The 25,655-nt window shown below is 35.4% G+C and overlaps 1 protein-coding gene across 1 annotated transcript in view; it reads left to right on the top strand.

Annotated features, from left to right (window-relative positions):
• The window catches only part of GALNT1 (polypeptide N-acetylgalactosaminyltransferase 1), a 94,839-nt gene that overhangs the window by 29,067 nt on the left and 40,117 nt on the right, over positions 1-25,655 (top strand). The window contains exons 2-3 of the mRNA XM_015595770.2: positions 16,576-16,819; positions 24,519-24,693. Of these exons, the coding sequence (XP_015451256.1) occupies positions 16,681-16,819; positions 24,519-24,693 (314 nt within the window). The 5' untranslated portion in view covers positions 16,576-16,680. The remainder of the gene's footprint in view (positions 1-16,575; positions 16,820-24,518; positions 24,694-25,655) is intronic.

Below are 25,655 nucleotides of genomic sequence, written 5' to 3'. Positions count from 1 at the left end.
GCGGTACATATATACAACAGAATATTACTCAGCCATAAGAAGAGATGAAATACTGCCATTTGTGACAACATGAATGGACCTCAGGATACTCATGCTAAGTGAAATAAGCCAGACAGGAAAAGAAGAAAATCACATGATATCACTTGTATGTGGGATATAAACCTAAAAGCAACAAATGAGCAGGACAAACAAACAGAGACTCATGGACATGGACAATGGACTAGTGGTTACCAGAGGGGAGCGGGAAGGTGGGAGATAGGGGGAAAAAAAATTTAAGTCATTTCTTCAATTAAAAAAATTAAAGAAAAAAAGAAATTGATACTTTTTTTGGCCATGGAAACAGTGCTGCAAGTCTTTGTACAGATCTCTATATACATATGTGCAAGAGACTTTCCCCAGGGTATCTCCCATATTTACTTTTTTTAAGACTTTATTTTTTAGAGGAGTTTTAGGTTTACAATAAAATAAAATTGAAAGTACTGAGATTTCCCATATACTCCTTGCCCTGACACATGCATAGCCTCCCCCAGTTATCAGCATTACTCACCAGTGATACTTTCTTTTAAAATCAAGGATGAACCTATGACACATCATAAACAAAGTTCATACTTTACCTAAGGGCACATCTTGGTGTTGTACATTCAGTGGTTGATCCAATGTATAATATCATATCCATCATTATAATATCATACAGAGTATTTTCATTGCTTTAAAAATCCTGTGCTCTGCCTATTTATCCTGACTCCCACCCCTGGCTGCCAGTCATCTTTTTAATGTCACCATAATTTTGCCTTTTCTAGAATGTCATGTAGGTGGGATCATATATCACCTCAAATTGGCTTCTTTTACTTAGTAATATATGTTTCTAGTTTCTCCATGCCTTTTATGGCTTGATATCTCATTTTGCTGAATAATATTCCATTGTCTGGATGTACCACAGTTTATTCATTTGTAACCTAACCATATATTGAAGGACATCCTGGTTAATTTCAAGTTTTGACAATGAATAAAGCTACTGTAAACATCCGTGTACAGGTTTTTATGTGGACAAAAGTTTTCAACTCCTTTGAGTAAATACCAAGGAGCATGATTGTTGGATAGTATGGTAAGCATATGTTTAGATTTGTAAGGAACTGCCGAACTGTCTTCTAAAGTGACTTTACCATTTTGCATTCTCATCAACAATGGATGAGAGTTCTTGTTGGAGAAGAAAATTTCTCACTAGCACTTGGTATTGTCAGTGTTTCAGATTTTGGCCATTCTAATAGGTGTGTCGTGGTATCTTGTTGTTTTAATTTGCATTTCCCTGAAGACATATGATATAGAGCATCTCGTCTTATTCTTATTTGCCATCTGTATATTTTCTGGTGAGGTTGCTTTCACTTTTAACTTTTCTGAATCCTTATGTTTTTAGTGTTTGTCTCATAAATAGCATATAGCTTTCAGTAAAAAAAATTTCTAATCAGACAACTTATCTTTTAATGGATACATTTAGTCTTTTTTATCTAATTTAAATTACTTATGTTTTGAGATTTATTCCTATCATTTCATTTTATGCTTTATATATTTGTATTTTTTTCTCATTTTAAATTTCCTTGCAATTTTCTTTTGAATTTATTGATTTTCTTATTCCTCCTTTTTTTCAACTTTTGGTTTTTAAGTTTTACACATTGTTTTTACTTAATTAGTTGATACCTTTTAATTTTCAATAATACTTGATCCTAAGAAGTCTAAAGTAAATTAAATATTTCTAAATTGAAATGCTTTCATTTCACTTACCTTTATTCTTGCATGGTATTGTTATCTGGTATTTTCATTCATTTAACAAATAATTTTTGAACTCTTATACTATTTCAGATGCTGTAGTAATAGCATTAAACAAAGTGTCTGCCCTCAAGGAGCTTACAGTATAATTAATAAACTGATTTATATATATATTATGGTGTAAATTACTGTTTGGTGCTAGAATGGAAGGTACAGCATTAGAAAGGGATGACTGATGGGTTGGAGATGCTATTTTGTATGAGTTTCTGCTGTCTTTAGACATTTCATATGATTTTTAGGGCTTGAGTATGAAAAACATAATTCTTATGCTGGAGGAGCTTGTAGTCTAACCAGAAAGTTCCAGGATACAGACATGGGAGCCATTGGCACATGGCGGGTGAAACTTTCAAACTGCTGAATTTCCAGGGAGGGTGTGTCGAGTATCAAGCAACCTGAGGGCAAATCCAGGGCAGAGTGGGATGAGCCAGGAAAGATGACTGCGAAGCATGGTCAGAAAAGTCGAAGGACAAGAAATGTCCCTGGGAGCCAAGGAAACAAGAGGTTATATTTTATTTATAGCCTGCCTATTCCTAAAATAATTTAAGAGTCTGAGATATCAAGTAGAATGAGTCTGAGAGGTTAGTCTTGGTAGTTAGGGCTTTAGAGCAACTTGATCAACAAATGGTTTCTTTGAAGTGAAACCAGACTACGCTGGGTTGAGGGTTTGAGAAATTAGAAATAGGAAATAAAGACTACTTGTTTGGAAGGTGGAAAAGGAAAGAAGAGTGATCATTTGAGAAGAGGGCAACATTAGCCCTCAGGGCTAAGGTTGGTGTTTTGGCAAAAATATAGACCAAAACCTTGGAGACTTTGAGGGCCAGAAAATAGACCCCTGGCCTGTTGGAGGTTCTTACCTGATCCTTTATTTGCCCGAAACTGCTCCCCAGGATCCCTGGGGTTTTCCATCATTGATGGTGGCAGTGAATTTCCTAGTGTCAGAGTTCATGGTTGAGAAGAAAGATGTAAATTTTCTGAAACCACAGTGTTCTGTTGTAATGATTTGGCATTTATATTCAAGAGATAAAAGTAAAAACATGGGAAGGCTTCCCCTGACCATTGCTCTTCAAACTCCTTAGCATGATAGTTAAGATTTGCCATGTTCTGAACTCAACTCCCTCAACTGTATCTCCCAGTTTTTCTGTTTACTGTCCACAAGACACTCCCTGCATTTTCCTACCTCCCTATTTTAGCTCACAGTTCTGTTCACCTGAAAGATCTTTTTGCCTTTTTCTAACTCAAATCAATTCCCCAGTCATCCTCCTGTACCACTTTCTTTCCTTTGTTCATTATAGCCTCACATAACTTGGAACCTGTCGTAAAGATATAAAGCATTTTGTAAATTGTGAGGTGCCACATAAATTTACCTTGTTACTTCTCCCCTTAAACTACAAGCTTGTTAAGGACGGACTGAACCTTTTTCATATTTATATATATGAGATTACTTAGCATAGTGTCTTGCACATGTTCGATATTTATTAAAGTTTGATGGATTAGGGCTATGTGATTAAGATAAATAATGCTGTGTCTAAGACTGGCATGTTATACCAAGTTCTAGTTTGTAGCTATTAAATTTTTACTGAAATTCAGCTTCTGTGAACTCTCCTGTAAAAGACTCCTTATTTTGGATTTCTGAGTAATTCATATCTCATTTTTTTCTTCATGGAATACATGCCTATCTAAATCAATAATCGTAGGTTGCTAGGTGGTAAACTGGGATGTTTTTGACTATAATAGCACATTACCTAAACAATGAGGGCTTTATCATCTCACATAACTAGAAGTCCAGATATAGGAGATTTCAGGGTTAGTCTGCTCAGTTTCAGGGTTAGTCTGCTCAGTGACTCCATAGGTCCCATGTGCTTTGCATATTTACTCTTTGTCATCCTCAGCATGTTGATTTTTCCCTCATGACCTCAAGGTGACTGCAGCACTTCTATACAAACAAAATCCAAAGGTGGAAAAGTATAGTTTCTCCTTTAGCATCTCTGTGAGGGAGCATAACTTTTTCTGAATGCTTCCCAACAGACTTCCCTTCAGGTCCCATTGGTTGAAATTTGGCCACTTGCCTTGGTAAGAGGACTAGAACAGCTATGGTTGGCTTGAACCAATCAAGAATAGGTAGTCTAACAGAGAATGATCACTTGCATTCAATTGGGGGTCTAATGGTATAAAAAACATGGGGACTGAGAGTGGGATAAGGAACAAACAATATCTGCCACAGATGCTATTTGGCTGCCCATCAGGAAAGTTAATATCCTCATAGATTTCTAATAGGAGGCAAGACAGTATTTCCACTGAGCTTGGTGTTGGATCTCAGTAATACTTTTTTGATTCACTCATTCATGTAATAGACCTTAACTGAACACTTATTGTGTGCCAGGTATCGTACTCAGCATTGGGGAAAGAGACATGGCCCTCTCTCTTAGGTGGCAACTGGCCTTTAGTCCAGTGGAATAGGGTGGCTGAGGTGAGGGGGAAGGACAGAGTTACTCTGTAATAAACTGATTTTAGGAAATTTATTTTTTAACAGGAGATGTGGGGCATATGGATTTGGGATATGAATTCATTTGAAAAACCACTTTGGGGTAAGTTGATAGCGGAAGTGAATGACTTCAAGGTTGCACTTTAAATTAGGGTTTGTTCTTATAGCTCTATAAATTTCAAACTTTTGTTAATTGGACTTTATGCCTCATACATACACAAGAAAATGGCTTGTACTAAAATCTCAGTTTAGTAATTTGAGAAATTTAACCATCAAGCATAAAGCATAGCCCAGTACTAGTAAATTAGTACATTTACTTCTCATTACAGAGGTTAATTTGAAGACCAGGTTTAGAAATAAAAAGATACTTAATGTATAGGGTTTAACCTGCTTGAGCTTACTCAATAATTCTGTCATATGGACTAGATATTACTCATAGAGCCAGTGTTGAAGATACAGGGTTAAACTTTGTCTCTGAGCATCTTTTTCCATTTTTTCAAATGGCTGTTTGAATTCTCATTGCATAAATACAACTATAATAGGTTCCTGATTTTTTTGCTTCTTCTAAGATAGTGCCTCTAGAAATACTATTTAATATTTACTGAATATGTACTGTAGTATCTGAGTGTGTTGTGCATTACCTCATTTGATTTAGTGTAATGGGACTGACTATAAGGTGGGTATATTTTTCTCAGAGGAATAAAGAAGTCTATGTTTATGTAAATAAAGTAACACTGCTAGGATCACGTAACTTGGAAATGAAATTCGAACCCAAATAACTTAATAGACTCTTACTTCAGTTTTAATATCCTGTGTGTTGGAGGTTCCCAAGACCACCCCCAGGTTCATTATTGACTAGAAAGACTCAGTATTCAGCATGTAGTCATAATAATGGCTAAGATTTAGTACAGTGAAAGAATACAAAGGGAAAAAGTACATGGGGCGAAGTCTGGAGGAAACCATGCACAAACTTCCAGGAGTCCTCTCTCAGTGGAGGCATTCAGGATGTGTTTTATTCCTCTAACACTGAATCGTGACAACACATGTGAAGTGTTGTCAACCAAGGAAACATTGGGTCTGGTTTTGGAGGCACCCTGTGCCTCGCATGTACCAAAATTTCAGAATCCAAGAAGGAAAGCAGGGATTATGCATAAACCATATTGTTTGTACAAACAGTTGAGGCACACCTATCATTTAAGGTAAGTTTTATCAGGGAACTTTTTCATTCAAATTTCCAGACTCTAGCCAGGGGCCAGCCTTGCAACCAAGCCTTTCTAAGGATAGAATTCTCAGGCCTGCAGTGTTAGCTTTTATCCTGTACACTGATTTATTCATTTAAGGAGATTGTGATTATGATCATTTAGCTTCTGAAAAATATGAGAGTGGTAGGTGATGGTCAACCAAATTCTTTAATGGTGTTTGTTCTGCGGGTCTCATGACTGCTGACTGGTTTGATTTGCTGGAAGGAATCACAACGTATGTTGTATTCACAGTTAAGGTTTATTACAGCAAAAGATACAGTGCAGGAACAGCAGGAAAAGGATATGTATAAGTGAATGCTAGAGAGAGATCAGGTACAGAATTCTAGTCTTTCTGCTACGAGGATTACATGGACACAATTTTCTCTCTAGCTGTGAATGATAGAAACATGTACAAAGTGTCTCTGGCTAGGGAGGCACATTAGTATTACCGTACAGAGTTCTTATAGGAAGCTATTACCATACAGAGTTCTTATAGGAAGCTGGTCACATAGGCACATTCCTGCCATATGGCCGGCCAGCCCTGGTAACTAAAACTTAGGACCCAGAACAGATACCAGGTACACATCATAAATCTTGATTACTCTAAACAGTGCTAACATCCTTAACCAGTGACTGTGAACATTTCAGGAGCTTAGCTCTCAGTTTGTCCAGGGGTCATTGCCATGGCTTCAGGCATCCCCCAGAGATTAGCAAGGACTGAGTAAAACAGACCTGCTTTGTTAACTCCTTCCTCATAGTATTGTACATGAAATATTGTTATATTTCATGAATGCAGTATTTAATGCTAATATGATAGAAGTTTAGAATGACATTGTTTAGAATGTCATTCTAAGTTTTTATAAGTTTAGTTAGAAAAAATAGATAGTAGAAATAGTTGACAAATTTCACTTATCTGAGGAGAAGTTTGTAGATTCTTTTAAAGATTTATATAACAGTGACTTTTGGATTTCCAATTTTTGTCCACAAGTATTTGTATTATATCTAGATATATGTTACATTAAAGAGCAATAAAAATATAAGCTTAAAACAATTAAATCAAGATATTACAGAATTACCCTTCCCTTTATGAAGGCCTTCCTTGTGAGAGGCTTTTAAACACAATGGTTTCTCTTTTTTACAGAATTTGTATATTTAAAAAAATACCTGTTTTGCAGAAAGAAATAACTCATAACTTAATAATATCCAGATTCTAGGATTTGAAACCAGTTTTTACTACTTTATTTGTTGCTATTTGAGACTTGCTTTATGTTATGCAGAAAAGAAAGACAACTTAGATGGGCAAAATTCTATGCTTGAAAATGAGAAGTTCTAAGTTAACAAAGTTAAATAGCTTTCTTATTGCAGAACTTCACAGAAGCTTTAGTGCAATAATATACAGGATAAATCTCCCAGGGCAAATAGAGTATATACCACTCTCCTAATTAATTGACCATGGAATTTTTTTAGTGAGATCTCTCAGGTTTGGGCCCTGCAATAACGGTGTTCTTTAGAACAAAACAGAAGGTCAGTGGGAAGCCATATAAGGGTTTTAGGTAAAGGAGAGAGGAAAAAAAAAAAAACTATAGAAAAAACTTATTTTAAAGAAAATCTTGTTGCAGACAGTTTAATATCTTATACTGCTTCCTGATAAAACCCGTTTAGAAACTTCTCTATCTCGATGTCTCTATTGCCAGGTTTCCTCAGTTGATGTTTATCTTTTATAATGTGAATGGCCAGCCAGTCTCTTAAACTGGTGGTTAACAGTGTGATAAGATCTTCCCTGGTGTGGATCGATGCCTTCATGCTTGTACCATACACAGTTCCTGATATGGTATCAAGAACTTAGTTGGCCAGGGCTTGGCAAATATCCAGAGAGCATGTAATTAATGAGTTATGACTCTAAAATACTGAAACTTTTTTTTAAGGAACGATATAGTAGACATGAAAGTTGTTTTCAGAATTGTCATTTTGAAAAGCACTTTCAGAACTTAACTTTTAGACTTGAGTTTAACTCCTCATCACCAGCTTCTCTTTTATGACCTTTATGATTTTTAAAATTTATTTTCTCACAACAGTGGAATTGTTCCACTATAGACATGTAAACACTTTTAACTACTAGATTTCTTTTGTAGTGGATGGAAATCATTTTCAGTAGTTAAATGGTCATCATAGCTAAGGAAGGCCAGTGGATCAAGAGTAGCCAAGATACTCCTTAAAAAGTAGTGAAAAGTGAGAAGGCTTGCTTTACCGTACATCAATAATTATTATAAAGCTATAATAATTAAGACATCAGTGTAGTGTAGAGATAGACCCATGGAAAGAACATAACCCAGGAAACCTGGTTTGTGACAAAATTATCATTGCATACTGTTAGGGAGAGGATGAATTTCCATAAATACTATTGGGACAGTAGGTTATCCACATGGAAGAAAATGACATTGAATCTTTACTTAAACCTGGAGTGTAAAACTGTAAAATATTTAGACATTGAAACATTTTTTAAATGATCTCTAGATAGATAAGAACTTCTTAAGATAGAAAACGTGAACCATAAAAGACACCTCTTAATAAGAAGATAAACTATAAACTGGGAAAATATACTTGAAGTACGTATACTGACACAAGATTAGAATAGAGACTGTAGAGAGATCTTTACAAACTATTAAGAAAAAGTCAAAAGAACCCACCCAGTAGAAAAGTGGACAAGACTTCAATAGACATATTAGAGAAGAGGAAATGGAATAGCCACTAAGATACGAGATGGTGGGGAGGTTCAAATTAAAAGTATATTAAAATACCAACTTATATACCCACAAAATTGTGGGGGAAAAAAAAAAGTCTGACATCATTAAGTGTTACCAAAGATATAACACATCCATAGCTCTAATTTTTATTTCTATTTTGCTTCACCCACCTGGGAAAACAAATTGGTCATATTTAGTCATATTTAAAATATGCATACCCTATGATCTAATACCCCTAAGGATATACTCTAGATCAGGGATTGGTGTAGAGTGACAACTCATAGTTAAGAAAGGTTTTTAACGTTTTTTAAATGGTTAAAGTTTTTTAAATAATATTTTTAATTTCAATGTGAAAAATATATGAAATTCAAATTTCAGTGTCCATTAATGAAATTTCATTGAAACACTGTCACATTTACTTGTTTATATATCTTTTATGCTGCTTTTGCGATACCAGAGTTAAGTGGTTGGAACAGAGATCTTATGTCTCACAGATCCTAAAAATATTTACCATCTGGCCTTTTTCAGAAAAAATATGCTGACCTCTACTCTAAATAAATACTCTTGCAGGTGTGTACCAGGAAACATGCTTAGGAATGTTTATGGCAGTACTGCTTGTAATTACAGAAGCCTAAAAGTACCCAAATGTCCATTAAGAGTAGAACGGATAAATTGTGGTATACTAAATCGATGGAATACTCTGCAGTGAAAATGAATCAACTACAGCTACATACAACATATAGATGGATCTCAAGAACACAGTGTTACAGTGTTAGAAAATAAGCAGGTCTCAGATTTTTCCATTTATAAGCAGTTCAGAAACAAATATAAACAAGGTATTGTTAAGGATACCAGTAAACTAAAACTATCAGGAAAAGGTAGGATGATAAATTCAGAATAGAGGTTGCCGTTGAGGAACTTGGGGAGAAATGGGATTGGAGAAGGAACATTAAAGGTGATGTTCTTATTCTTAAAAGGGGGATTGCGGGGGCGGGGATACGTGTATGCTGTGTTGTGATCCTTTATTTCTATGATGAGTTTTATACATACTTATGATATTTGATATGTTTTTGTGATTCAGGTTACTAAAAAGTATCTTTTTAAATAGTATAGTGTGCCTCATAATGTACAATTGTTTATGACTAGTAGAAGAGAGCCTCATCAGTGGACTAGAACCTGCTTGATTTTACCTGTAAGTTCCACTTCCTCACCCCCTACCATCCCAGGTGTTCTGGTTGTGTCAGGAACCCAATTCCAGCTCTCTTAAGCAGAAAAGGGGACTAATAGAAGGAATCCTGATTTTCACAAAAGCCAAGGAAGAGTCAGGGTCTTGGTCACCATCAGGACCCTCTGCCTCTTGTTCTGTATGCCTTTGCCTGTCCTCATTCTCTTGGACTGCAGGCAGGCTTTCTCTGAGTGTTGGGCAGTTGTGGCTGACTACAATCCAGGATGTATAGGCTTCCAGCTCTGTGATTCAAGAAGCCAGGCGGGGAGGTCCTGTGGCTGGCCTGGGGCTGGATCATTTGACTGTCTTGTGGCCAGAGGGCTGAGTTTGTTACCAGAAGAAACCCTTGAGGAAGCTACTTCTGTTTATATCTATTTTATGTCTATTCTTTAAAAGTAAAACAATATGTGGCATTTTGACATAGCTTTGTGAATATCAGGGCTTTTGTGAAGTGACCATTAACATTTATTGTTGCCTAAGACATGATGCTCAGTGGTTGGGGTGGGAAGAGGAGTTAGAAATGTCTGTTGAGCATATTACTTTAATTTTTTTAAAAAAATCAGAATACAGCATGACCATGAAGATTTCTCATGCTTCCCCTTTATAGTCACACCCATCCCTTTCTTTACCCTTGATGAGGACATTTAAGACACTAAAATGAGGCAAAATAGACATTACAAACTTGTTTTAAAACGTAATGCATCTACTCTCAATTCTAAATGACTGGAAAAACACTTAACCTGTTGGTAGTAGTGTTTAACTGGAATTGGGGTTTATAAGTGGTTTTGTTATTTTTTTCTTTTTTACTTATCCATGTTTGCTAAGTTCTTTGCATTGAGCACATCTTATTTTATAATTAAGAAAAATATAAAGTTTCAAAGGTATTGCTAGAAATTAAGTCGATTTATTATGTTAGAAACTGATAGTCCACTCAAGATATGAATGCTCTACATTTCAGCCAGTAAATTTTATAGGAGCTTATACCATGAGTGTCCCAAATGATAAGTGTGATCTGCCAGCCTCTAAACTTGGGATAACACCTGGGAAGTAGAGTTAGAGAATATTCACATTTATATGGAATGTGGACGTCAATTTGTGCAGGAATTTTGAATTGGTTTTGTATAATTTTTTGTTAAATACTCAGAGTGAGAATATGCTAATGCCTTAAAATTTGTTCTTGGGAGAGCGGGGCTAGGCCTTCTCAGTGCTAAATTTTAATCAGTAACATCACTCGGCTCAAAGACAGTGGCAGAAATGTTGGCCTAAATACTTTATTAGGAAGTGGAGACTATAATATTGAAACTTAAGGGGCTATAGCCATACTTATGTCGCCAGTAGGTAATAGGCCAAAATTCATGCTACATTGTTTTAACAACCTTGGCTTCAGTTATTTCTTTTTAACAGATTTACTTTTGTTGTAGTATAAGGTAGGATCTCAGTTTGTTTTACCATATAGATAGCCATTTGTCCCTGCACCATTTTTCTCCTCTGGTTTATAATAGTGCCTTTCCAATTTTCCGCACATGTATGGGTTTGTTTTTGTGAACTGCATGGTTTTAGATAGTTCTGCTTTATAATAAATCCAGTCCCCTAAACCTTAATTTGTGTTTTGATTAGAATTATATTAAATTATAATGTTACATGTCAATTTTACCTCAGTAAAAAAATTGTAGATTCATTCTGGGAAGAAACTGAGTTTTTTCCCTGAACATGGTATATCTGTTCTTTTATCTTCTTTAATAAAGCTCCACAATTTGTCTTGCACATATTTTGTTCAGTTTATTCTCAAATACCTTAGAGTTTTTATAGCTATTTTGAATGTGATTTGTTTTCTTTTATATGTTCTAATTAGTTACTCTTACCACACAGGTGCTTGATTAATGTTACATGTTCATCTTGTATTCAGCATGTAATGAATATGTGAATGAGCTCTAATGGTTTATCTATTGATTCTTTTAGAATTTCTGTGTAGAAATCATGCTTTCTGCTAAGATAATTTTGTCTCTTTATTTTCTAATTCTCAATTTCTTTTCTTACTGCTTACTCTTCTAGTACAATCTCAAATTGAAGTTAGTATCCATAATTTATCTTATTAATGTTGCAGAAATGCACCAGAAGTTCCGCAATTAAATAGTTTACTATAGGTTAAAGAATTTTCTCTCTAGTCCCAGTTTGCTGTTGAAGTTCTCTTTTGATGAGTAACAATTTACCTTTAAACTTAATGGCTTTAAACAATAGACATTTATTACCTTATGTTTTCTTTGGGTCAAGAATGCAGGGGCAGCTTAGCAGGGCGAGACTTAACTCAGGAACTTTCAGGATGTTGCAGTCAAGATGTTGGCTTACTTTAAGACATGACTGGGTCTGCTTCTAAAGTGGTTCACTTCCATGCGTGGCAAGATAGTACTGATTGTTGTCAGGAGGCTTCACTTTCTTAGTATGTGGACCCTCTCAGTAGGGATACTTGAGTGTCCTGATATGGCACTGGCTTTCACAGAATATGTGATCTGGGAGAGAGCTAGGAGGAAGTGTGTTTAATGGCCACCCTTGAAATCATACATCCTTACTTCCACCATATTCACTAGGAGGGAAATTACGATCCACGAATATTATTTTGTGTATTGATTTTTTTTTTAAAGTCTGTCTGCCCCCACAAAGTTGCATGAGAGCAAGGGCTTCCATCTGTATATCTTTACCTTATACCTCTCTCCTTTGAGCCACAAACTTTTATATGCAGCAGCTGTGGTTAACGTCTCTCCTTGAAGGTATCAAAGGTAGCTCATATTCAATGTGTCCAATATCAAATTTATGTTTATTCCCATCTTAATTCTCCTCCCTTCCAAAAATAATCCTCTTTTACTGGTTCCATTTCTATGACTGGGACTACTCTGCATCCAGTTGTACAAGCCAGGATTTCCTCCTCTTTCTCCCATCTAATCATCCTTAAATCCCATGGAGTTTGTCCCTTAATATTTTAAATCTGCCTACTTTTATCCAGCTCCTGCTTCATCTCACATCAGTTTCTTCCTTTGTCTTCAGTCCACTGACTTTTCAGTGTTGGGCTCCTTGCTGTAGTGCTTTTGCTGCTCTTTGCCCAAAATGCTTGTTTTCCCCTCAAATCATGTCTTCCTCAGGGAATCTTTTTTGACAAAGTTAGGTCTCTCTATTACAAATGTGTATAATGAGATGTACCTCCCTTCAAGCAGTTTCACAATTGAAATGTCACATTTATGTGACTAATGCCTACTTTCCTAGAGCCAGCTCTAAATTTTATAAGGACAGGGAGTTGGTGTATTTTGTTTATTTTTGTATTCCCTGCATTTGACACATTCCCTACATTTACTGAATTTGTGTTTATTAAATGAGTAAATAAGTGAATGAATACATTTGATTATAGTCCTGATTGGGAAATGGAACAAATAGTATATATAATTAGTAAATAAAATAACCTAGGCTCTCCTAACTGTGTTGGAGGATAACTTTTTGAATCTTTTAGTTTTTCTGGCAGAGAGTCCATCTATAAATTAAATGAATAGGTCTATTGAAGAGTCTCATATCTCATACCTCTGCCTTGTCAGTATGATGTAAAGTTAGTGATCTTAGGTCTGGGTGTGTGTTGTTAGGAGAGGAAAGATAAGCTCTGCAGTATACTCCAAAGTCTATAAAGTTTTAGGTCCAAGAGAATAAGCTCTCATTTTCTCCTAAAGGTTCTGTTGAGCCAAGACTCTTTATCTATGGCTTAAAATTTCTGGAGAGCCTCGGTTTGAAGTATAAAAGGTAGGAGAAAATAATTGTTTAGCCCTAGAAAATGTTGATCTATCTTTGGAAAAACCTGGTATATGACTTGTAGGTAGGATAAGTAGTTTACCTGTTACAAGGGATCTCTGTACTTTGACAGTAATTCTGATTTTATAACTTTTAAAATAATTTAATAGTTAAGTACATTTCAAATGGACGATTTTAATCTGTTGTGGTTGGGACAAAACAAATAGAGCTTTTAGTGACTTCCAAGATAAATCGTGGTATGTGTCATTTGAAGAAACATGAAACAGTTTTTCTTCTTCGAAATTTGCCCCCTGCCAATATTTATTTATTTTTAAGTGTTTTGAGGTTGAATTTATATACACAGTAAAATTCACCCTTAGGTATAGTTTTCTAAGTATGCACAAATGAACATAGTCATATGACTACCACCACAAGCAAGATACAGAATGTTTCATTATCACTAATTCCTTCATGTTCCTTAGAGGGCAATCTCCTACTCCCTTCCCAGCAACTCCTGGTTGCCACTGATCTAATTTTGGTTCCCATAGTTTGCCTTTGCCAGAATGTTATATAAATGGAGTTATGTAGTATGGTATGCAGCCTTTTGTGACTACTTTTACTTAACACAGTACTTTTTAGATTCATCCATGTTATTGCATGCATATCTTTTTTAGTGCTGGATTGCGAGGAGGTTTTCACTGTATAGATGTGCCACAATTTGGTTATCCATTCTTCAGGTGATGGGCATTTGGATTGTTCCCAGATATTGATGATTATGATTAAGCTGCTATAAAGATTTGTGTACAGGTCTTCATGTAGACATGTTTTCTTTTCTCTTCAATGAATAGTTAGAAATTGGATTGCTGATTTATGCGGGAAGAAACTACCCAGCTGTTTTCCAAATAGGCTGCACCATTTTGCATTAATACATGGTAATGTATTAGAGTTACAATTGCACCAATTCCTTGCTAGCACTGGGTATTTTTCTTTTCTTTTAGACATTTGTATCAGTGCATAGTGGTGTTTCATTGTGGTTTTAATTTGTAGTTCTCTGATAGCTAACAGTGTCCAACATCTTTCACATGCCCATTTGCCATCTGCATTGCTGTTTTGGTGATGGTTCAAACGTTTTGCCCATTTTATTGGAATTTTGTTTTTGTATTTTGAAAGTTCCTTCTATATTCTGGATACAAGTAATTTATTAGATATGTAATTTGTAAGTTTTTTCTTTCAATCTGACTTTTTTTAATATTTGTAACAGTTCCTTTTGAAGAGCAGAAGCTTTTAGTTATAAAGGCTGGTTTATCAATCTTTTTACAGTTTGTGGTTTTTTTCCCTATGTAAGGAATCTGCCTAACCGAAGGTCTCAAAAGATTTTCCTTCTCCTTTATCTGCCTTTTCCCCTATACCTCCTGCTTCCTTTATACCCCTCTCCTTTCAAACACTCCCCGCATCCCAACTGCATTTAACGTCCAATTTTAGAATTTAATTTTGCCACTCAGAAAAATTAAATAGGAGTGGATGCAAAGTTATAAAGATTTACATTTAAGTATTCTAGGCTGTAAGCATTAAACACACACACACACACACACACACACACACATAGCAGATTTTAGAGAACATAAAGCTACATTTCAATTTTAGAGAACATAAAGCTACATTTGAATCCCAGATATTGTACTAGCAGTCAGTCTGTTTGTTTTGCCAATGATCAAAAGAGGAAGGCTTTCATGTGAAGTAGCTCAGACTATAAATTTATATATATCTAGCTTCTCTGGAGAGAACTATTGCTGCGTGACATTGCACTCTAATGCTTTTGAGTCTCCCCTCTCCCCAGTTACCATAGTTATCAGTAGTTGCTCATCACGTGTGACACAACATCAGATATTAAGTTTGATTTTGAGGCAAGAATATGACAGCACCCTTTTTCTCATTGTGTGGTCAGGGAGTGTTGGTTCGATGAAAGGAAAGAATATAGGCAAAAGATCAAAGTTTCCATAGAGATGAGCAGAAATAATACTTTAGATTTATAAGTATCACTTAGTATTTGGGGGGGTGCTTTTCAAGTTGCCGTCTAGCAACCTTGTGATGTAGGCAAGAACTGTTATATTTTTTCATAGATAAACTCTCTGGCCTGTCCTGAATTGTTCAGCATTTGTGCTGCCTGCACATAGAACATATTAGATATGTTCTATGTTCTATATGTTCTATGCCTGCCATAGAACATATTAGATAGAGTTCCCCTTGTAAGAAGCTGCTGCATTGCCCATCAGCCTGATCCTTCATAGCATCTGCTCATGTGGCTTTCACTGTGGGGCATATGCACAAAGTGTGTGTTTCCTTCATCGACCTAAATACATTTGGCTTGGCTTTTTCCTGATCAGGGGTAAAACAGGTCTTTGAAAACCTTGATATCAGCTGCTCATCAGATGACTTCATACCTCACTGAAATCTCTCAGAATGCTCCAGAGTTCCCCAAGACGAATTCTTCATGTGCCAGAAATGTTTCTAGTCAAAGTATCCCAAATGACTTTCTAAATCTGGTGAAAGTTCCTCAAGTCATTTTCTCATATATTAGCATATTGAGGTGGAGAGTGCATGTGCAAATAGGAACTAAAGATCAGGGAAGTCTATAAATTTACTGTCAACACCAAGACTAGATCTCAGATCCTTAGAATACCTTTTTCTTTTCCATTATACTTTCCATGAGTCTGTTTCTCAATGGCTGGTGACCATAGCATTTTAAGAATGAGATTCAGTAGGACAGAGGGGCAAGAATTAGCCCAATAAACTGCTATATACAGGCTACTAGGAGTACTCATATTAATTTTTGGGCCCTGGAAACTGAATGTGAGTAGTCAAAATGGACTGAGAATCACTGGTTTCTTAAACTCCTGTGGCAATAAATGGCTTAGCTTCAGCTTAGTATTTAATATAGCAATTGAACAGAAGGCAGTTAAGCCCCATGTATTTAATGGATATGAGATCGTAGCTCACTGTTTTAATTTGCATTTTCCTAATTATAGTGAATTGAGCACTTTTCTACATGTTTATTGGCTATTTGGGTTTCCTTTCTGCAAAGTGCCTGTTACATCCTTTACTTATTTTCCTTTTGGGTTGTTGTATATTGATTTGTAGGAGTTATTTGTGTATTCTTGATACTATTAATTTTTATGTATTTTAGAAGTATTTTTCTAAGTGTGATTTATAAACTTCATAGTAAAATTTCATATGCATATTCTTACAATTTTCTAGGTTCTGAATTTTTAAGTTAATCTTTTTTTTTCTCTCTAGGTTATGAATGTGATTTCTGATGAAACCAGATTGGAGGAATTTTCATGATCTTTGTATATTTATATATATATATATTTTAAAATTTTGCATTTGACTTAAAGTGCCATGAGAAAATTTGCATATTGCAAGGTGGTCCTAGCCACCTCCTTGATTTGGGTACTCTTGGATATGTTCCTGCTGCTTTACTTTAGTGAATGCAACAAATGTGATGAAAAAAAGGAGAGAGGACTTCCTGCTGGAGATGGTGAGTGACATTTTATAATAATATACTCATTTTAATAATAAGTATGTTACAGGTTTTTTGGTTTAACTAATTTGGATACTATAAAATTTATCATTTTTAGATTAATAGTAATCCCCGGTTTCCACATATGGTGATCTTATTTCCAACAATTCTCTAGTGTGTTCTTCTAACAAAAGTATTAAAGTGTCATGTATAGAATTGCTAAATTAAATTTTTGTGTTCACTGTTAAATGTAGTTAGTTTTCTAGGAAGCTACATTATGTTATCAAATATTATAAGGAATCTCATAGTTAGAACTATCAAAATTGTGCAGAAGATTAATCTAATGCCATAACACTGAGTGGAGCATTGAAATTGTATTACCAAGTATCAAAAGATATTTCTCCTACCTTCCCATCTCAGTACTAAGGGGAACAGTCATTCTAGACAGATGTGATATGAAGAGTTCTCTTCCTTAATGCTGTAGATAGTTCCAGTTAGCATTTTTAGGGAGGGCTTTTGAAAAGATCATGCTCTAGAATAGGGGCTACAGTGAGTACACTGCAATATCCTAGTGTGGAAAAGAAAGGAAACACAAATATGAAGTATTTAGGTAGGCTTAGTTGCCAGTACTAGACTCTAGTAGTACCTATGCTAACCCCTAATTTTTAAAATTTCACTTCCTCGAAAAGTTTTAATAAAATATGTTTGCATTCAAAGTCAGCCTGTGTTTGTTGACTTTCCTGGTTTACTTTATGGCCCTGCTGTTTAGTAACTTGGTTGGGTGACAGAATGCTGTGTCCTTAACTCGCTGTCTACATTTAAATCGGAGAGCAGGTATTACCATTCACCAATAGGAAACTAAAACATTCTTTTTCCAAAGAGAACAGATAAACTTTTGTCTCACCCCATCTTAATTCATTGCCATTTATAGTGGGAGTTCATAGTGTTCTATCTTAAATGCAAAGGAATGGAAGTAAGAATAGGACCTATAGTATGTGAAGGTCTACTTGGCAAATATTTTTTAAACTCTAATGTATGCTGGGCAGTGGAATAGGTGCTAGTGATGTACAGTTCATCAACAACAAAAAGACAAAATTCTTTCCTTTCGGAAACTCATAGTCCAATAGAAAAAGAATAATAGTAAAATACCAATATAATAAATAGCATACTAGAGATGTTGCATAAGAGCAGAAAGGAAGGAACGCCTTGCAGTGTCTGCAAAGGTGCAGTAAGGAGTTAATGCTTAAGTTGAGTAGTATCAGGGTGAGCAGATGGTTGTTAGGTTTGGTGGGTTGAGAACACCTTCCAAACAAAGGCAAGAATCATGTGCAAGATGAGCAAATGAGAGAACAGAGCTAATGCATAGGCGACTGTGAGGAAAGAGCATGGATGAAGCTTAGGAGGTTAGCTGAGGCCACATCACAGAAGGCCTTTAATGGCATGCTAAGGATTTTGGTATTCATCCTGTAGGCAGTGGCATGCCATTGAAGGATTTTAAACATGGGAATAAGTAACCTCATGGGATCCAGACTTCCAGAAACAGTTTGGTGGTCATGTGGCTGATGTACTGGAAGGGAATGAGACAGGAGAGACCAGTTGTGAGGTTGTTGTGAAAGTTGGGAGATATTCTTGGAGCCTACACTATAATGACACTGGAAATGGAGAGAAAATAAAATGGATGAGAAGTATATAAATAGTGGAATTTACATAACTTGTAGAGCCATTGAATATAGGTAATAAGAAAAAGAGACGTCCAAGATGACTCTTAGGTCTCTCTGTCTGAATTGATAGGCAGTAGGGCCCCCAGAGGCGGAACTCTTTGATTAGAAAGTGGCTGGATGAGTTGGGTTTGGAATATTTAACTTTGAGGTGCAGATAAAGATGCTCTGTGGTAGGGAGTGGTTGAAGTGGAGCACATAGATGGTAGTAGTTTAAGCCTTGTCTGTACATGAGACTGCACTGGGAGCATTATGTAGAGTCGGAAGAGATGACTCTGTTGGAGAGCATCATGGAGTGTCAGTGAAGGAAGAGAAAGAGGCCTCTCTGGAAATCAGAGGTACAAGGAGAAGCCAGAGTGAGCAGGTTCATGGAAACCCAGGAATAGTGTTTGTTCAGAGATTTTACCTGAGATTAAGATGAAGTGTTTCTGATATGTTTGGAACAGAGGGTTTTTTGTGACCTTTGCAAGTCCCCTTTCAATTCCAGCAGATTTGAAGTACTAGTGAAGTCGTAGAGATATGTAGCTTATTATTTTAGGAAGCTTCGATGCAAAGAGAAAGAGGTAGTATAGTGAGATAGATTAAAAGAAAGGAATGGAGCCAGCATTGGTTTTCTATGTGTGTGTATATATATACATATGTATTATGTATGTTGAGGAAGAAATTTAAAATATAAGGAAAAGAAATAGTCGAAAGAGCAAATACTTAGCAGATGAGACTGTGGTATCAAAACCATAAGAAAAGGATTATCCTAGAAGAGGATTCTAAGGTTAATGCAGATTTGAAAACTACTACTGGCATAAGCATCAAAAAAAAAAGAAGTAGCTTTAATACAAAGTTCCTAAGTTCAAAGTAAAGGAGAACTGATCTGGAAGTAACAACAAGGAGCTATGAGATAGCATCATTACCTTATTGGAAATGAAGAATGAAGTTCTCGCAGAAAACATGATGAGGTTATTGGGCTCTAGGGAAGAGTCAGATTTGTGTTAAGTCTGGGGTAGATAGGGCTTCTCTGTTGAAGAGACAAGACAAAGAAACTTATAATAGCCCTGGAGGTGTCCCTTTATTTAGTGGGACAGACTGAGAAGGAAGTCAGCAGTGGAAGAATGAGAGAGGGGCTGAGCAGTAAGCCAGAAAGTGAGTCAATAGCTGAAGGGACAGGGTTTGAGAGGCCAGCAGTTCCAGATGAGGCTTCAGAGCATGTTTTTAAACTGTGATTTATATAGCCTTAAGGGATTGAAGGCAGAGAGGGGAGAAAATGATCCAGGGAGGGGGACAATTGATGCTAACAAGAACAGTTTGAAAAATCTGCTCCTATGTGAAGTTTCAGTTCAGTGGGACCTGAGAGGTCCCAAGTAGTGTCAAAGCCTTGAGGTTGTTTAGGTTACCAACAGGTGAGGAATTCTTGTGGCGCCTCTGAAGAGATCTTTTAATAAAGGTGTTGGGAGAAGGTGGCTAGGTAATGGCACCAAGAATGTTGACCTTCTTAGTGGAACTGGCAAGTACACTCAGTGACCTAAAAGAATATAGGTCTCTTTTAATCCATAAGGTCTCCATGATCTTTGTTTTCTATAGCATTTGAAAAACCAAAATAAAATTAAATTGCAAAAAAAATGAGCAGACATAATACTCCAGAGCAGTTGTTTCAGTATTGCAAGGATCTCATTTCTGAACATTCTTTGAACTGTTTTACAGTGCCAGTTGGTGAAATTTAAGAAATTCTGCTCTGTATGGTGTGAATAAAGATGTTCTATCTTTAAGTAGAATGGATTGATTATCCTTATGATAGTGCTAAAGCCCTCATGTATAAGATTGATACTGATAACAGTTTTCTAGGATTCATTAAATTTACTTGTTACTTGCTTCAAGTGCTATAGCGGGCCAGTCTTTGGTAATTATAGAAGGATTCATTTGGTTCTGTTTTCCTGAGCAGTTCCTTCTTGTAGTTTTATTGTATTTTATACCCCAAGCTATAGCAAACTTCTGTTTAGATTGGGATCCCCTTGAAAAACAAGGTTAGTGTGGCTTCTGTCCTGAGATTATTTTTACTACTCTTTTGCTTTCCAGAATTAGCTCATTCATTCAATGTATGGATTTGGATGTTATATAGAACATTCAATACTTTCTTAAATGCAATTCCAAGTCAGAATTGATCATTTCTGCCAGCACTGTACTTGATTTTCAGATCATTAAAATGTTGATGATTTAAGTTTTCATGTGCTTATGCTAGAATTACTTCAACTATCAAACATTAGGAAGAAGGCTTTGAGAACAGTTTATAGAAGAAACTTCTGATGATTAAAAATTTAAAAATAGTAGTAGTAAACACTTTTAGTAACTATTACAATTTTTTGTGTTTAGAGTTTTATATACTAAACACATTTCAAATAAATTGAACATAAAATTGGAATGAGGGTTGAAACTGGCAAGGATGTTGAGGTAACAGTTATCAGTGAATTTGTTATATATAATATTTTGATGTTAAAAAAATAGGTAATTTGCTGTATTTTGTCATAGTTTACCTTTATTTATAGAATACTTATTTATATACCACTAAGCAAAAACATTCTAATTACTGTTGTAAGTCACATCTCAGAGATGTTAAAATGTTTTTAAAATTAAAAGGAAAAAATATTTGGAGTAGATGAAATATAATGCATAAAAACAGTAAAGATAATTGTGTAATAAAATCCTTTGGGAGAAATGATCGTAGCCTTGTATTAGTATTTTTTTTTCCTCCAAAAGGGTATCATATAACTTTATACCTCTTTTTTACTTTCCATGACAAAAATAGTAGTTTGTGAGATTAAGTACATTCAAAGGTATGTCATGTGGTTTGTATATGGCAGTATTCAGAGTAAACTTGTAGTTTTCTTGGTAATTAAGTTTTCTGAAATATGAAACTTCTCTACATTGTCATGTAAGTAAAGTTTAACTGAACTATATAATAAAATGTTTGTTCTCACATAATACCTTGGAATAACATCTTAGTCACTCCCTTTTCAAAGTTGATTTGAGTTTTAGAAATGATGTGCTTATAAAATTTTATGCCAAGAAAGTATTTTTTTTTTTCAGTTCAGGAAATTGATGATATCCAAACCTTATTTTAGTTACTTTCAAACAAAAATTTCTCTTAACTCACTTTTAATTTGCATGCAAGACTAGTAAGTAGAATACATGGAAAGTTAATGCTTATCCTCTTTTTTTTAGCTGCTTTTTAATACTGCAAGTGCATTAGTAGTAAAAATATTCACTAGCCGCACATATTTTATCTTGGTCTCTTTGCCAAACAGAAGTAGTTAACTAGTCCATTTAATTCTTGAGGATATTATAATTCCTAAATTAGAATATTGTTACATTTTGTAAGTCATGCAGTAATCATGTAACTTTTGATTAATGGTAATTTTAAATGTGGCTCAGAAATGTCATGTGTACCAGTAGTTTAAAGTGTGTAATGTGGGCACTACACTAGATATTCAAATTATTAATAAGTACCAGGTGAGCAAATGTATAAAATATTGCAGCAGTAGGGTTGTATATGGTGTATAGTTTTGCATTATTCTTTAAGATATCAAGGCCAGAATTTTTTACTTCATAATGATGGGGCAAGATTTTAACTTTCTGGTCATATAGTCTCTTATGCTATAAGGAATCAAGATTATATTTACTAGTTCTTATAGTAGTAATTTCTTGAGTCCTCCTCCATGTTTCTCCAACTCCCATGGAAAATTTCAAACATAAACAAAAGTAGAGAAAATAGAAAATTAAACTCCCATATACCCATCATCTGCTTTCGCAGTTGTCAACTCAAGGCTAGTCTTGTGGAATGAATACATGGATATTTACTTTTTTCTCTTCGTCCACCTCCCCGCCTCCCACCCCCCACTCCCCCTTTTTATTTTTTTTTTGCTTTTGAAGAAATTTGGGTATCTTTTCCATTTTCCCACAGTCAGGATTTGCATCTCTTTAATGTTTTTTATCATGTCCTCCTGTCGTGTGTATATCCTGTGAATTCATAGGTAGATTCAGAGGCTTGATCAGATTCAGGATCTTTTTTTTCCTTGCAGCAAAAATATGTTATAGATGGTGTTTATATTAATACTCTTAAAAAACAACAACAACTGAGCACCATGAAAATGTTTCCATTTTAGCTTTTCTTTAAAGCATCATCTTATACTAAAATAGGGCACAGATAACTCAAGGGTATTTATAATCAGGGCCACTAGATGTCTCCCACCTACTCTTTATGTTATCTATGCCATGCACAAAAGATAATTGTCACCTCTGGAACTCTACTGCTTTCTATTGACCCCTGAACATCCTAATCCCCAATCTGTTGATTGCTCTTTATTTTCAGAGACCAGTAAGTAGAATTGGTTCTAAGAGTTTTATAATTTTTGATTTTTAAAGTATATCTGTTACTTGTATTATAGTTTTTATTATGCTTGTCATTGAGAACTTTTTTTTAATTCTGCCAACCCTTATATTTAAAGAGCGTACCTGCTGGACAAACATTAGGCAGGATTTGTTTTTAAAAACTATTACCAGAATTTCCTACAATTTTAAATGTTATTTCCTAATATTTTCTTGTCCCTCCTAAAACCATAGTTTATTCTGAGAATGGGGAAAGTTATTATATACTATAGTTTTTCTTGATGGTTCTCTAAAATAGATTTTTATACTCTAGACACAGTTGTTAAAGACACAACAAATAATTTCATATGCTGCAGCTCTCGTATTAACAGGTTTGATAGGTTGCTTTGTACCACCATCTGAAACAATCATCCTTTAGGTTGGCTTTACCAGCTACTGCTATTTGTGGGCAGATGAAGCCTGCCTGGAGCGAGATACTTTGTCTGCTGCTTTAATGTCTCCATTTTTGTGCAGATACTTCGGGGATGCCTAAAGAATAAACTGCAAGAGAATAAAACTTTCAGCTTAAAAAAAAGTAATATCCCAAACAGATATTTCCATCCCATTATTGTCTTCACCTAATTCTATACTCACTTTAACATTCTTATCCAAATTTAATACATCCTAGAACCTGTTTTTCTTGGAAAGTTTTTAACATCTCAAAAGCGTGTAACAAGGAACAAGATTTGGGAACTGCTCATCTGAATTGCTAATGATGCTCCACCTTGCATGGTGCTTATTATAATGTCCATTGTTATCAATTCTAGGATCTCATTTTGATTTATTAATAGCACTTTTACTCGCATATTAGTTCAGCATATAGTTATAAAACTCCTATAAGACACTATGCTAAACTCTACAGAAGGTACATAAATGAATCAAAAACCCCAGCTAAAGAGAATATAACCTATGGGGGAGCAATCATTATAGTAAGAGATGGCAATTGGTTAGAGACATAAGAACTCTAGATGAAATGATGTGGTAGTTAAGAGTAGTAAATACAGAAATTCAGAAAAGCTAGAGGCAAGAAAAGCCGTTTATTGGGCCTTGAAAGACAAATCGGTGTTTGGTATTGCAGAGCTTGGAGTGGGAAGGAGATGCCAAGGGAATGGACCTGTATGAGCGAAGGCACCAAAGCAAAAAAACGTGAGGCACATTTGGAGGAAAATAATGAGTTGCTATTTGAGGTTGAAGTACTGGGGAGTCGGGTAGGGAGAGCCTAGCAGGTGGTAAGTTTGGCAAGTTAGGTTTAATTCTACGTTAAACAAATTGGATTTTTGGAGACAATGGGAATAATACAGGGAAGGTTATGCTTTAGAGAAGTTAATATGGTAACAGTATTTGAGATGAGCATGCCAAAGCTATGCAGTGATTCAGATAAGTGGCGCAGTGATTCAGGTGAGCAGGTCTTGAGGACACTGGTGTGGAAGTGGAGGACAGGGAAGCCCCTAGGAAATGTTACAGACTGGGAGAGGATGGGTTCAGAAATGACTTTGGTTGTTGAGGGCACAGTTTAAACTCAAATGTTATTAATAGAAACATGAAATAATTGCTATAAAATTGTTAAGTTTCCTCCCTGTTCTTAGTTCTAGAGCCAGTACAAAAGCCTCATGAAGGTCCTGGAGAAATGGGGAAACCAGTTGTCATTCCTAAAGAAGATCAAGAAAAGATGAAAGAAATGTTTAAAATCAATCAGTTCAATTTAATGGCAAGTGAGATGATTGCACTCAACAGATCTTTACCAGATGTTAGGTTAGAAGGGTAAGTATTTAGTGTTCCTGATAGTATTTAATTTGTATGAAAATTATGTTCTCAATTCCCAGTAAATTGTACTTTAATGTCAGCTGTTCTTGAAATGAATGTTACATCACTAATTTACTACTTAACTCATTTAAAAATAATTAAGTACTGATAAAGTAATACCTCAAGTTACTGTTGATCATTAGGACTATGTATTTCAGGTTTTGGAAAATAATTGTTTTTCTTAATAGTTTAAGATGGTAGGGGGTTTTATTTTATTTTATTATTATTTTTTTAAAAAATTAATTGTTTATTGGGGTAATATTGGTTAATACAACTATATAATTTTCAGGTGTACATTATCATTTGACATATGTATATTGTGTGTTTACCAAAGTCCAGTTTCCTTCAGCTATATTTGATCCCCTTTACGCACTTCACCCTCCTCCTAAACCCTATAATTAACTCCGACTACCCTTCTACCTCCTCCCTCCTCCCCCATCGTACTAGTAACCACTAGTCTATAGTCCATGTCCATGAGTCTCTGTTTGTTTGTCCTGCTCATTTGTTGCTTTTAGGTTTATATCCCACATACAAGTGATATCATGTGATTTTCAACTTTTTATGTCTGGCTTATTTGGCTTAGCATGATTATCTCAAGGTCCATCCATGGTGTCGCAAATGGCAGTAGTATTTCACCTCTTCTCATGGCTGAGTAATATTCCATTGTATATATGTACCATTGCTTCTGTAGCCAATCATCTATCATAGGACACTTCGGTTGCTTCCATGTCCTGGCCACTGTGAATACTGCTGCTATGAATACCAGTGGGCAAATATCTTTTCGGACATGGGCTTTCAAGTCTTTGGGGTAAATACCCAATAGAGGAATTGCAGGATCATATAGTAGAACAATTCTTAGATTTTTGAGGAAACTCCATAGTGTTTTTCCATAGTGGCTGATTCAATTTGCAGTCCCACCA

This window comes from Pteropus alecto, unplaced genomic scaffold (genome assembly GCF_000325575.1).
Source record: "Pteropus alecto unplaced genomic scaffold, ASM32557v1 scaffold146, whole genome shotgun sequence".
NCBI lineage: Eukaryota > Metazoa > Chordata > Mammalia > Chiroptera > Pteropodidae > Pteropus > Pteropus alecto.
This window is presented reverse-complemented; position numbering and strand designations above follow the sequence as displayed.